General features: G+C 41.4%; 1 protein-coding gene across 2 annotated transcripts in view; it reads right to left on the reverse strand.

The window, feature by feature from the left end:
- Positions 1-12,052, reverse strand: part of igf2bp2a (insulin-like growth factor 2 mRNA binding protein 2a) — a 50,060-nt gene extending 38,008 nt beyond the window's left edge. Inside the window, exons 1-2 of one of the 2 annotated variants that reach the window (XM_058622229.1) lie at positions 11,648-12,052; positions 10,328-10,388 (exon numbers count right to left, since the gene is read on the reverse strand). In XM_058622229.1, the coding sequence (XP_058478212.1) occupies positions 10,328-10,388; positions 11,648-11,822 (236 nt within the window). In that variant the 5' untranslated portion in view covers positions 11,823-12,052. Of the gene's footprint in view, positions 1-10,327; positions 10,389-11,192; positions 11,344-11,647 lie in introns of those variants that run through there. The other variant, XM_058622230.1, reaches the window with a different exon arrangement.
- Positions 12,053-13,572: the final 1,520 nt, after the last annotated feature.

Consider the following 13,572-nt stretch of genomic DNA (forward strand, 5'->3'; position numbering starts at 1 on the left):
ACAAAAACAGCGCCTTTTCCATCCTCGGCTCACTCGTGTTTGTGCGATGCTCTGCGGCGGCTGCGGGAAAACACTCCTCTCATCACGATGTGATGCGAGGTTTGATTTTAAAAATTTAAAGGACTTCCTCCTTTCACTTTCTTTTTTTATTTGCTTTCTCAAAATCAATCTCTTCGCACACGCACTTATCCGTCACACTGCAGCTAACGAGGTATAATGGCATGTGCCGGGCCGCTGGGCAGAGAGTGCAGATGGAGTGGCCCGCCTCTGTAGCACCTGCCCAGCCCACATTATTACCCAACTCATCTCCGGCCTCAGCAAATCATATTCAGGATCGAGCACAGCTGTGCTAAACAACAGGCTTCATGGCACAACGCTGTTGCCAAACACTGAACACTTCTCCAGCTGAAATGCTGCCACAGCTCACTTGTATAAGACACCTGCTAATACGCTTTTAATTCTTTATAAATGACATGTATTCATCACGGTTGTTTATATTTTTATTTTGTCTAATCTAATGAATATTGGATCCCCCTCCCCCTTCTTTATTTGATGTATATGAATCATATATACACTGTACACTTAGGTTGAGTGAATAATGTATGAAGAGAAAAAAAGCAAGTGAGGAAAATGAAAACCAAATATTAACAAAACAAAAGCATAGCAGCAACAACACAATATCCAAAGTTAACAAAGGTTATGGATCATTAAAGGCCCATAATAAATACACATACATTTAACACACTATTAAATATCCAACTAATGATCCTTTTAAGAAACTATGACTCTTGCCATATTTCTCACGGGTCAATCTTTCTATTGATTCAAAAACATCTTGAAATAAGGAGATGATTTATTTCTCTAAAAGAGAAGAATATATTCCCTCGCACAACACGATATGAAATTAAGAGTCTGTGTTTTGTTTATATCAAAATTAGAGTTTTAATCATAATCTGTCTGTCTGTAGAGATTAGAATTTCTTCAAAAAACAGAATGTTTTTTTTTTAATTTTCCCCCTTTTATTTTAGAGTGTTAGTTTCAAGCAGGGCTCACACAAAAAAACATTTTTAACTGTGCCAAACCTGCCATTTATAGTCAAAATAGACTTTTCACAACAAGAAGCACAGCCAGCTTAATTTTTCCTGGAGTGTTACATCAGCTTTATTCTACTCTGCTTAAACAGCAATATAAATATGTAAGAAACATGCTTTTTGTTTGTTTGTTTTTTTTAACTTTGGTGTGTTTTAATTAACCGGGCAGCAAGAGTCGAAAACTATTCTTGGAAGGTTTCGCACACGTCTGTGACATTAAGTATTAAGTCCATGACTCGTGACTTGAGAAATTCATCCTGCTAATTTTAGGTCGATGCAACATTTACTGTCGAAGGTAAGATAAAGGGATGATATGAGAAACTAACACGATACCCGTGTGTGTGTGTGTGTGTGTGTTAGTCTCACAGTTGTTACCGGGTGTTACTCCTGTTTGGGAGGAAAGCCATCATCGGGCCGCAGAGAGACGGACAACATACTTAACGCCACCAGCTGCATCTTACTGTTCATCCTGCAAGTGAACTTCAGCCAGAGGGGGAAGAAATGCTGCCCTCTATCAGATCTGACTTCTCCCCACACGGGAGCATGTAACACACATATACTGTACACACACAGAGCAAAGACAAACGCGCGGGACATGCACATCTCTTTGACTTGGAAGTCGTCTCTGTGTCCTGCACTTGTGTCACAGACAGTGTGAAAACAGAGGAAACACAGAGGTCAGACTGTGCTCCAGGTTGTGCCAGAGGCTCAGCTGTTGCGAGGACCTCACTGTGGACGACTTGTTCTGCAGAGAAGTGGGGGATGTTCCAGCTTCCGTTGCATACATATGGAAACGGATGGAAATGATGGCTCAGTGTGGGTTTGTGAATACGAAAGGTCATAAAGGGGCCTGCGACTGTGACACAGATGGACGGCCCACTCAGCAGTTTCCGCAGCTGCAACGTTTGGAAAGAGAGCGAGCATTTCCAATGTCTCAACTCAACACGGGCATTTCTATTGTGGCACCTTAGTAGGCGCCGCCGCCGCCGCCGTCACAGTCGCTCTGACCGACTGCTGCACCAGCCATCACGTTGGCCGCCAACACACATCTGGAGCGCAGTGTGGGGTTTGCAGCTATGACGGGTAGGCAGTCTCCACTCCAAGGACTTCGCCTGGTCACAATCATAAAACTCAGAATCTCAAGAATTGCCATAATATGTAGTCTACATTTGATGCCATAATTACACCGTAAGCCTTTCAATGACATTAGAGTTAGAGCTTTAGGAAGAATGTTCTTTTTTGTTTTTAACTAAAAAAAAAAATCTTTTGACATGATACCAATATTTGTATCCGGACTTCAATACCCGTTCATGAGCAGCACATCTTTCTAAATTAAAGATTTTATGAAATCTGTTTTACCAAAAGAATGACATTGAACCCGAAGGTCAAATTCCTCAATTTTAACCAGCGCAGCAGCAAAAAGAGCAACTTAATGCTCTCACATTTATTACACGCGCTTACAGGTGGTCAATTCATTTTGTCATGTCATTTAACCAACAAGCACAAGTCTCTGAAAATACATCACACACACACACACACACACACACACACACGTGCTAAGCCTCGTCTTCCTCTTCTCCTTTTGGGGAATGAACTCTGGTCATGACTTCTTGCAGACCGCGAGACAGCCAATCATCAGCCCCATTAGATCTTGGTGGAACAGCATGCTGCGTGTTTATTGGCTCACTGACAATGAGAAGATGAACTTGTTCGGTGCCAAAATTTGAGCTCTAATAACAACACATTTTCGATAACGGGGTGATACGGGGGGAAGTTTGTTACACAGTCGACACAACAAAAGGTATTGAAGTTCCATACCGCACCAGCAAATTCAACAAAGTGCCTCTTATTGGTGATTTGGCTCAAAACCAACATGCTCCCACAGTGGTGATGTGGTGCTGGGCTTTGCAGCAAAACTGATGACGCTAAATGAAAAGTCAAGCACCTCGTGTTTGTAACAGTCGGCGGGCGCTAAAGCTCCACTCATGTTCTATTAGACAATAACAATCACATAACAATGTTACAATGGGAAATTAAGTGGTAAAATATGTACATTTCTGCTTCATCCAGCTGTTTTTTATCGAGTTTAATGAAAACAATTATGTAAAATAATTGCGGTTAGAACCGATGAAATAATTATTTAATATTACGAAAGTCTTTCAAGGATTAAGCGGGAATGACAACGTCCCCAGACTGAGAGCAGTTTATGGTAAACTTGAATTATAATGAAAGGCTTCGGACAACGATATTAAAGATCATCATCATGTCACGTGTCGGTTACAACGAAGAGTGTCGCACGCAGCAGACTCAACTGTTATTGGCTTTTTTTTTGTATCTTGCCTGATGTTCTGTACACTGTAGAGCTTTGGGTTAATTTTCTGGAAGTCTTTGCCATTTTAACTCCAAAGCAAAACACTCAAAACTGGTTCCTATGACAACATCGTGAACCCAACCTAGGAACACACAGACACACATTCAGAAGCACAATATAGGAGACATTTCTCCCATGATCTCCCATCAAGACGCTGTAAATGTCACAACACTGCATCTTTTGACATTCACTGCTTTCACAAAGAAATGACACATTACTATTATCAATATACTGTATGTCAGAGAACATGTCTGGATGTTCCTGGACACAGCAGTATGTGACACTTTCGGATTGGGGTTCAGACTGTGGGGCGTGGTGCTTAGCATACAAGGTGGATTAAATGATAAAAAATGTGATTATTCAAATGAAATGATCCAACTATAAATGGAGGAATCTCAGTTTCATTTCTCACTCGTGTGCTCTTTTGTAGTTATTGTTTTTTGTACCGTTGCTGTCATTTGATTCACTTTCTAACGTTAAGGACCACTTTATACAAAAGGTTTGCCCCAGGGTGACCTGGACGTGCACGTATATCAAGTATAGGCCTATCATGTCATCCACTAATAAGCCAGGTGGGGGGGGGCGGGGTATCACAAATGGCTACTCTGCAAGGTGAGAGAGGTGAGAGACGGAGAAATGTATGACAGGGGAGAGAGATTTTGTGGAATATAAATGAGATTAGCCATAACTGACTTAGTACAGAGAGATTCTTTGGATACATCTTTTAGTTTAAGTATCTCAAAACAGCTTATTTTGTTATTGAGAAGGTTTGTTTGATTATTATTACTGAATACCTGAAATTCTGAGAAGAAGAAGAGTAGGATTGGCTGTGTGTGAGCGCAACGGCCGCCCAAATCTTTCTGTGTCACACTCTGATTGGCTCTTAAGGAGTTTCTGGCTCATCCATTTCACCTGTTCAAGACCCATCAGCGCTCCTAAGTCGCACCAGCGTCGTAGGGGTATATGGTGTTGATGTGGGACAAGGATGGCGTCTGCCTGCGAGAGCTATGCCACCTGCTGTGCGTCTCAGCTGCCCATGCAACCTTCCACGGAGACCACACCCTTTGGTGCCTATTGGCACACTGGAGGGGGGGGGGGGGAGGAACGCTAAACTTAACATCCGTCGAGTAGTTTTAGCTGGATATCACCAAGGCGCTCCCGTGTCATCTACAGACTGTGTGTGTGTGTGTGTGTGTGTATAAACATACTGTATCGACACATGCAAACACGGCGCCGCACGAGAAATGTAAAGAGAAGATAAAGCAGCTGGTACATCATCATATTACTTGCATCAAATAAGACGTTGGGGCACAAACGGCACTACTCGTAGTCGTGATTTATACTTCATTAAATATGCATATACAGCCGCACTTTAGATTCCAGCGATTAATCAAACGCTGCTTGGCAAAAACGGCGTCCTCAAACATCTGCTCCGACCACGTTCTCCACTTCTCCTCTGTACAAAAAGCAAAGCGGGCATCTGATGATGCACCTGGCCGTCAGGTGTTGTTGAATACAAAAGATAAGTTGGACCCCTCACAACTTGTTAGCGGTGGATTTATTAAATATACAGCACTAGGAATAATACTGCATAGAAATGTAACGATGGCAGAATGAAGGGATGAAACTTTTCTTTCGCTCCTTTAAATCTCAAAAGACAGAAGAAAAAAGGACTCGAACAGCTCGGCTCAAGGAGATTTTACGGCTCTCGTCTGCAGTCGCAAAAGGTTGATGTCACTTTTGCGCTGAGTTATGGCTCCAGTACTCTTGTCGTTCTGTGATACGAACTTGTGAGGGTTGAGGTCACAAGCGCGTCTTTTTTTTTTTTTTTTTTTGGATGAATGGTGTTCCTCAAACTCAAACTACAATCTGTCACTGACCAAAACACATCAGCTACGGCGACTCCAGCTCTGTCACGTCCAACCTAAGGTCAAAGCATCTGACAGTAACGTGCGGTCTCATCTACGGTACATTTCAGAGTCTGAGCAGAACAAAAATGTGAGACTTGTGCTATCCAATCAGAGCATTCGGCCTCACCCCGACAACACCCTCTACACCTCCTTGCTGCTGCTTCTCCGAGTCATCAAACTGATGTTCTTTACTGCTGGTTGTAATCAGTGCAATGCTGCACTCACAACTTAGTCATGCAATAGGTTGGAGTGGAATGTGAGTGGCAGCTTACGGAGGAGCGCGTGATGTACAGTACACTCAGAGAAAACGGTGTTTCCAGCTCTCGGGGCTTAAATAACAAACCCACGAGTCTGATAGACACACACGGTGAATCTGTAATTCTCTCACATCACATCTAATTTCCCCGTTCCCTTAAGCTATGTACTCGGCTGCACTAGGAAATCTGTTATGAGAAACTAACACACTACCACTGCTTTTGTGAAAAACGGGGATAAGGCATAAAACAAGACAATAGCCATTCTTTCTTAAAGTCCAAACAAAGAATTATCTCATTTGGCTTTTTTTTTTTTTCCCCACACCTCTTGAACATCATCTTCACACCAGACGACCTCAGCCAAGATAAACTACTCTAAAACATGAGATAACTTCGCTCTCTTTGCACTTCATGAGTCAGAAGCCTGAGACTGACCAATCGTGAGTTAAATAGATGCTGAAACATGCTCATCAAGGCAGAAAATGAACACAGCAGAGAGACAAGTTCAGAAACAGACGCCTCTGCACGGTGATGCCTCCTCACGGGCAGGTGAGGAGCGATGGAAGGAGTCAGGAGGAGGAGGAGGAAGAGGAGGAGGGCGCAGCGGATGTGGCTTTCGAAGGCAGCAGTGCAGTGACTTCTGCCATCGCTGCGAACAAAACCTGAGCCTGAACTGGAGAACTTCCCCCCCGTCACCCAGGATCAACTGGGGAGTATTAATGGATTCAGAGTGGATCAACTGATGGCTATCATATTTCGTTGTTTTGACTCCGTGTGCACTGACAACCCAACACACACATGTGCATCAGTGTGGTGCAATGCAGATGTTTACACCCCTGTCTTGGTTTGTAAGAGAAGGGTCTTGTAATCAATTTGCCCACAGCAAACAGCATTAAGCTGCAAACGGTTTCATTTGCGTTTATTGCGATAAAAGCTTAATAGAGTTGATTTTGAGACGAAGCTCAACTTTCACCGCCTGCTATGTACTTCCTATTTGACGACTGTTTTCACCCCAGGTTAAGTCACAGGTGTAGAGAGATGACTGGGAGAGGAGAGGAGGGTTTTTATCAATCAAGTGCTAAACAAGCAAGTCTGTCCAGTATGCAGCTTTAATTGTATTCAGCCCACAACTATATTTTCTTTACATACATCTTAATATTAAAAAGCAAATGCTGGTCATATCCACAAGAAGAGCTGACACAGGTCACTTTGTCCAAACCCTCCATCGCCACCTCTTTTATAGTCAAACAATGTTTCATATTATTCATATCGTACCAATATCAATTAACGCCAAGGCACACTGTGTTTCCTTATTATTTGCATGAGCAGACACTTTGTCAGAGAGTATGTTTAACAAGGGAACTTGATGAGGATGAAAAGGGAAGAAATGTGTTGTTTTCTGAGCCACCAGTAAAAACATTAATAACCGAGCAAAATGCAAGAATGATACTTGTGTTTTTTAGAAAAAAAAACACTTTCCTTTCCTTACTTCCTCATATTTTAGATGATATACTTATATGAATAAAGAAATGGGTAATAAACAGCAAGTGATAATCATAGCTATTGTATATGAATATTGCCTTTTCTGTAATGATAATTTAATCCATAACAGCCTATTGTTTTTGTGACCTTGTGACAAAATTAAAATCAACAATTATAGGACAGATTTATAATTGAAGGTTGTCACATGCTCACATTAAATTATTCAGTTCATTTCAAATCGCATTTGTCTCAGTGCCAAATCTCTATAAGTTCACTTTCATAATAAAAGCACCATTTAATACATCAAATCATTCTTTTTTATTAAAATGGCCCTTTTAAATGTTTAAATCTTTGTCGGGGTAATAATGAATAATATGAAAATAATTATTCTGTAATTTCCATGACAAGAAGTTTGAAGGGTTTTTACAAATTAAACCACAAATCTACTTGTTTACTAAAATGACTAAAACTGTATTTGAGTTAGTGTCTCTGAACCAGTTTGAAATGTACAATTTTAAAATAAATGTGCGTGACATTATTTTTAGATTAAATGACAAATACGACTTTAAACATGTGCTACCCAGTGCAATTCTAAATGGCCGCGCTAATGCGTTACTCAAAGTTACGTTTAACAAGGCCCAGTCTTTTAGAGAAAAACAACCAAAATGCTATTACATTGAATCACGATTAGTCTTTTTTATTTTTTCTGGCCATTAAAAATAGATCAAACAAGTCGATTGTTAATCCTTTTCTGCTCATTAGCACACAAAAGACATTACACAACAAAGCACACGTGGAACACTGCACACAGCAAACAGCAGCTCAAACTACAGCAGCTTCACCAGGAACCAAAGAAAAACCAGTAGGCCTGAAGGATCCTGAGACTGAGCTCACGCACAGAACTCACACAACAAAGTCAACAAAAACTCATCGCTATGATTTCACTGTAGTCACTTAAAAACATTTTAATCAAAGCTCGGCGATAATTATTTTTGATAAGTATTTAAATACATGATTTATAAATAACAAAGGAAATGTGATTCTAGTCTAAGATTGTATGAGTATTTAATACAAATAGTATTTCTCGTTCATATAAATTAATATTTATATATAAATATACATTCATATTTGCACTCTTGCACACTGTACCAAGAAACAGTCCCTCTTTTTGCACACCAGCTACAGTTACAGCTTTCTGTACACATTCAGTCACGTATTTTTACTTTAAAGTTTGCATCCTGTTCTCTATTTTAAGAGAATGCTTCTTTTTTTTTTTCATCGGTTGTATTGTTTATGTCGTGTTAATATTTTTGTACACTGTAGGTACAACGAAATTGAACATAACAACCATACACTGCACATAATATTACCAAGATATAAACAATACAACAGATTAAAAAAAGCAATCTTTTAAAATAGAGAACAGGATGCAAACTTTAAAGTATAAATACACAGAAAGCTGTAACTGTAGCTGGTGCAATGACAATAAAGGCAATTCTATTCTATTCTCAGAAAAATGTATAATTAAACCTATATTACAAAAAAGGAATTTGCATTTTCTAAACATTTTCTGGGTTATGACAAGTGCACTCTAAAGTGTGAAAGATGCCTTTTAAGATTTAAATTATGAAATAATTTTAAAATTATTGGAGGGGGGGAATACACAAAAACCTTTATATAATCCCCTTAAAAAAAACATTGAGAATATTACATGTAAAATTAAAATCGTCGTGATTTAAAAATAATTTTTGACAAGTTGTGCCTTCACGTGTTTTCGCCCACTTCGCTCCACAGCGAGTTCCATCCACACTGAGCTCACCTGCGCGTGCTACTCTGCCCTCGTGTACACACCTCTATACTGATGTGACGGACATTTTACTTTAAAGGCCTGTTCACAAAACACACGCGGGTGCAGTGGCTCTCACACACACACGCGCGCGCGCGTGCACGGGCACATGTGCGGACATTTAGCTCCATCTGATTTCGTGCAGTGTGCAGCGGGGCCATCATCATGGCAGCCATTATGAGGCTCTTGCATTGCCTTGGCCTACGTGCACATGAAGTGTTGGGAGTGGCGCAGGCTTCTTTGACACCATGTTGCGCTTTTGCAGTAGACAAACTGCTTTGAAAACGAGCCACAGAGCGTAGGGGGAGCTCAGCAGCTCGAGCAGGCAACATTTTAAACATACACATTTTATTTTTTTCCCCCCTTCCACAGCGTGGCACAGCGTAAGAGGCGAGAGCTGTAAGTGCAGGGAAGTGTAGCCTGCACTGGAGGGGGAGGACTGTGCTGCTGGAAATGCATAACGTATGGGTCACGTGGTCCTCCGCGAGGGGCTTGGATATTTACCTTTTTGTCACGCAATGTAGTCTTTTCTTTACAACCACGGGCACTGTTCCAGGGAACGGGGTGCAGCTATATTATACGCGTGTGGCTCTCGCCATCTAGCACCTAGAAGTGCCTGTATTGCGCATTTACGCAGGAGAAAACGCTGCCTGTTTGAATTAGAATTATTTCACAACTAATTAAAAGCTCGTGGATTTATTTTTTAATTTTTTGTGTGTTTGTAAACTGAAACAAAAGCACACAACACTATGGAGCCGCGGTGTAGTGAGTGTGCCTATACATCAGCACACACACACACACACTTATAGAAAGCAGGGAGCGGCTCAGCTGATTGGTATGCATGTCATCGTGCATTGCAGTGTTACAGTCAATAAGGAAACTTAAACGCCTACATGGACTTAGAGGAAACCATTTACATATGCAGAGGAGCCTTTAAAAGAGTATGTGGAATTCAATTAAGAGGACATTTGTGTGTGTGTGTGTTGTACAGTGGGGATAGGCCTCTCTGGCTGCAGATCACGCGATATGGCAGCAACAGCAGCAGCAGCAGCCACCGTGTGTCTACAGTGTGTGTTATGCGGATGTGTTAGTGTCTAAAGTGGTTCTTTGTTTCTTCCTTTTGCGCCACTACCCAAGCAATTCCACTTGCACTATTTGCACACAAATTAAACAACAAAGGCAACACAACAACAACAACAGCGCCATGGTGTCAGTCACGCAGAGAAAGAAGCCTGGAAGGAGAGGGAGCTCTGCGTGCTATATTTTACAGCGGAAGCATACAGGTCACCGTCTAAACCATGCAGGGGCACGGTATGGAAAGAAGGGCGAGCGGACGACACTGTGTATATGTGTCAGATTCAAGGCCTACCTACCTCAGTTTTTTGGGAACAGAGTAGTCTACCTCTATCACCTTTCCGTGTAACTCGGCTTTACCTGTAATGGAAGGGAAACGGGATAGTGTAAGGTTATATGGTGCGTCATGACACTTACAAAGCAGTGCTGGTAAGTAGACCTAAACACAACACAACAGCAACACTTTTGAATCACTTCACCAAGTAGGTGCGTCCCCCATTCAAACCACAGTCAGCCCCTGGAAAAAGACAAGGGTACGCTACACGCACGCACGCGCGGCGGCATGCGTAAAAACTATATGTATACATAAGCATTGTGGGGGTTTGGGGACTTATAATGGTGGAAATCGGCGCCAAAATACAGCCTGATAAGCTTATATAGTGTGTGGGGAAATGGGCAGCCATGCTTTCCACTCCCACAGCCCTCACACACACATACACACACACACACACACAGTGCAGTGGGGTATTTTCTCTTTCTCTCAGCAAAGAATTCAACATGAAAGAAGATGGTTTGAAAGTAGGAATGACGCGCACTCTTTCTTCTCCTCTATTCTAGCTGGAGTTAATTCTCCGTGTTGACTCTGAACGTGAAAGCACCCCACGGGCGAAGCTTGAAACACGGGGGTTTTTTTTCGTTACTATTATGAGTGAGTGGCCTGGCGCAGCACGGAATTAGCGTCTCACTCACTCACCTCGTCCCCCACTCAGCTACCTGTTTATTAGCCCTTTCCTCCGGACCCCCGTGACCCACCTCCACGACACCTCGTAAAAACATGCCCAGACACCAGAGGAACACGGATCTGACAAGTTTTCCGCGCTCGCGTCGCCGTGCTCGCTTTAATAAAATCAAGATAAAAAATAAGTGAAAAATAATTATGCCTACCCGAACCATCAGACCATCCCATACATTCCAGCAGATTGCTTGATTGCAAAGTAGTGCCCCGCAACTGTCGGGTTTGTCCACGATATATACGTTATTGTGCGCGTTAGTTTGTGTTACGACGGGCTCGTGTTTTCTTTAGGCACCAAAGCCCCGAGTTTGTCCCGCGATCGATAATTTGTCCAGGTTTTTTTTTTTGGTGGAGCGTGCGATGACTGAGAGCGTTCATGTAAAACTCTTATGGCACACGGATGTGATCGCAAAAAACACAGCACACACTGTACAGAGCAAAACACAAGAGGGTGATTTAATATTTCACATTTGAGGACGACACGGGTGACTGTATTTGTGTGTGTGTGTGTTTTTATTATCCGATCTTGCATTTCGGCTATGAATGTCCCCCCACCCCCCCTTGTCACAAAAAAACAGCATCACTTATCAAAAAAATCCACACTTACCAGAAAGAGTCTCTATAGCCTTTATGGCCGAGTTCTGATCGGGGAAGTCCACAAAAGCATAGCCGGATTTCAGTAAGACCTGCTCGGGAACAGGCAGCGTTCTCTCCCCAAAGAGCTGCTTCAAGTCCTCGACAGTGACCGAAGGACTTAAATTCCCAACATATAGTTTGTTCATGTTCTGGAAGGAAAAAAGTCTCCAAGTGTTGTCAGATCTTTAGAGTGTGCGATATTCAGAGGAGGAGTAGAAAAAAAAAGATAAAATAATAAAAAAAAGAAAATTAAATAGAAATTTAAAAAAAAAAGGAAAATCAGCTGAGATTAAAAAAAATGCAACTATGACCCCCCCAGGAAATTACCAAGCTATAGGCGACCCCCCAGCACCAACTCTGGCCCTGGTCAAACTCTTTTAACAAGGACTAGGGGGGAGTGTCGTTACGACGCTACTCTGGAGCCAACAAGCACCGCCTCTTAATAAAATCTCCCTTAAAATCACAAGAAAGAAAAAAATGTTTGGAGGTGCATTTGGGCTCAGTGCTGCGAACAAAGTGCACCAGAGTCTGAGCATGATGGCATGATGATGGTGATCACTGGGCACATTCAGCTGAAGGATGGGCTTAAAGACATGAGGCACGAGGTAAGTTAGACTACTGTATTCTAGCAAATAATAATAACATTGGTAGAAAATCTAGTCTTGTCACAGTTTTTACTTATGGACAGAAACAGAAATATGGAGTGGGAGGAGGGAGAGAGCAGCCTGTTTGAGGTATCATACTCTTATTATTATAATAATAATAACAAAAAAACATCTGAGATAGTAATTATGATCCTGCAGCATTTGGCTGCACAACATAAAAAAAGGGGTTTAAAATAAGACAGAAAGTGAAACCTGAAAGCTCATTCTTACTAAAAATGTGTCCACGTGCAGTTACCAGCCTGTCCTTTTTAGTCTGTTAAAGGTCATATACAACACAATTTGATCTCAAGTGGGCCAGACCAGTAAAATCGTAGCATGATAACCTATAAACAACAAGATCTCCAATTTTTCCCGTGTTTTACATTTAATGAATTATCATTTTTACAAAACCTATTATGAACAACTTAAAAAATAAGTGCAATTTCGACAATGTTATGCAAAAGTGTACCATTCACACGTGTGCATTACAATATATATTATGACAGTGGATCACAGGTATCTGAAACGGACAAATATAGTTTCCCATATTATGAGCAGACTAACATAATTACCAAATAAACAAATTCATCGATTCATCATTCATTCACGACTCACATACTGCACTGAATCCTATAAATCTCTTACACGTTACATTTTCCTGCATACGTCTACTAAATAAATTAAATTGAACTTTTTTTAGCCCCCTTCCTTCATTAGAAGATCAACACAACATGGGGGGAAAAAAAGAGTCACAAGACACTCAGTACTTGTTTACATCCTTTCCTGTTACGTGTCCCCATTTAGGTCAGTGTGCTGTCAAATCATGCAGCCACCCAAATATGATTTCCACTGAGAAAGGAAAATGGAGCAGGACTGAAAGGGATGTGATAACAATGCAAGCACACAGTACATGGTTAAAGAGGGGGGAAAGAAATTGGCTTATGGTTTTTCCAAAGTCAAAATAGCCTTTTTTAAAAACCTGTTGAAATGGGGTCATGCAAAAGAAACAACCTAGCAAGAAATATTAAAAGGAACTCAGTATACTTGTGTCTTGTTTTCCAGTTTTTATACCCGCTGAGATGAAACTTGGTACTACAACTGTTATGTTACAATTAATCATCTTGTTATCTTGTCCCACAGAAACGTTGGAAACGATCGACTAATAGTTTTTCCCGTCTGTACTCACTTTCTTTTGCTTCCTCCACAAAATACGAGCCAAATTGCTCATATTCAGTGGCATTTGTTTTCCTGC

The sequence above is a fragment of the Solea solea genome, chromosome 2, assembly GCF_958295425.1.
Source record: "Solea solea chromosome 2, fSolSol10.1, whole genome shotgun sequence".
Classification (NCBI taxonomy): domain Eukaryota; kingdom Metazoa; phylum Chordata; class Actinopteri; order Pleuronectiformes; family Soleidae; genus Solea; species Solea solea.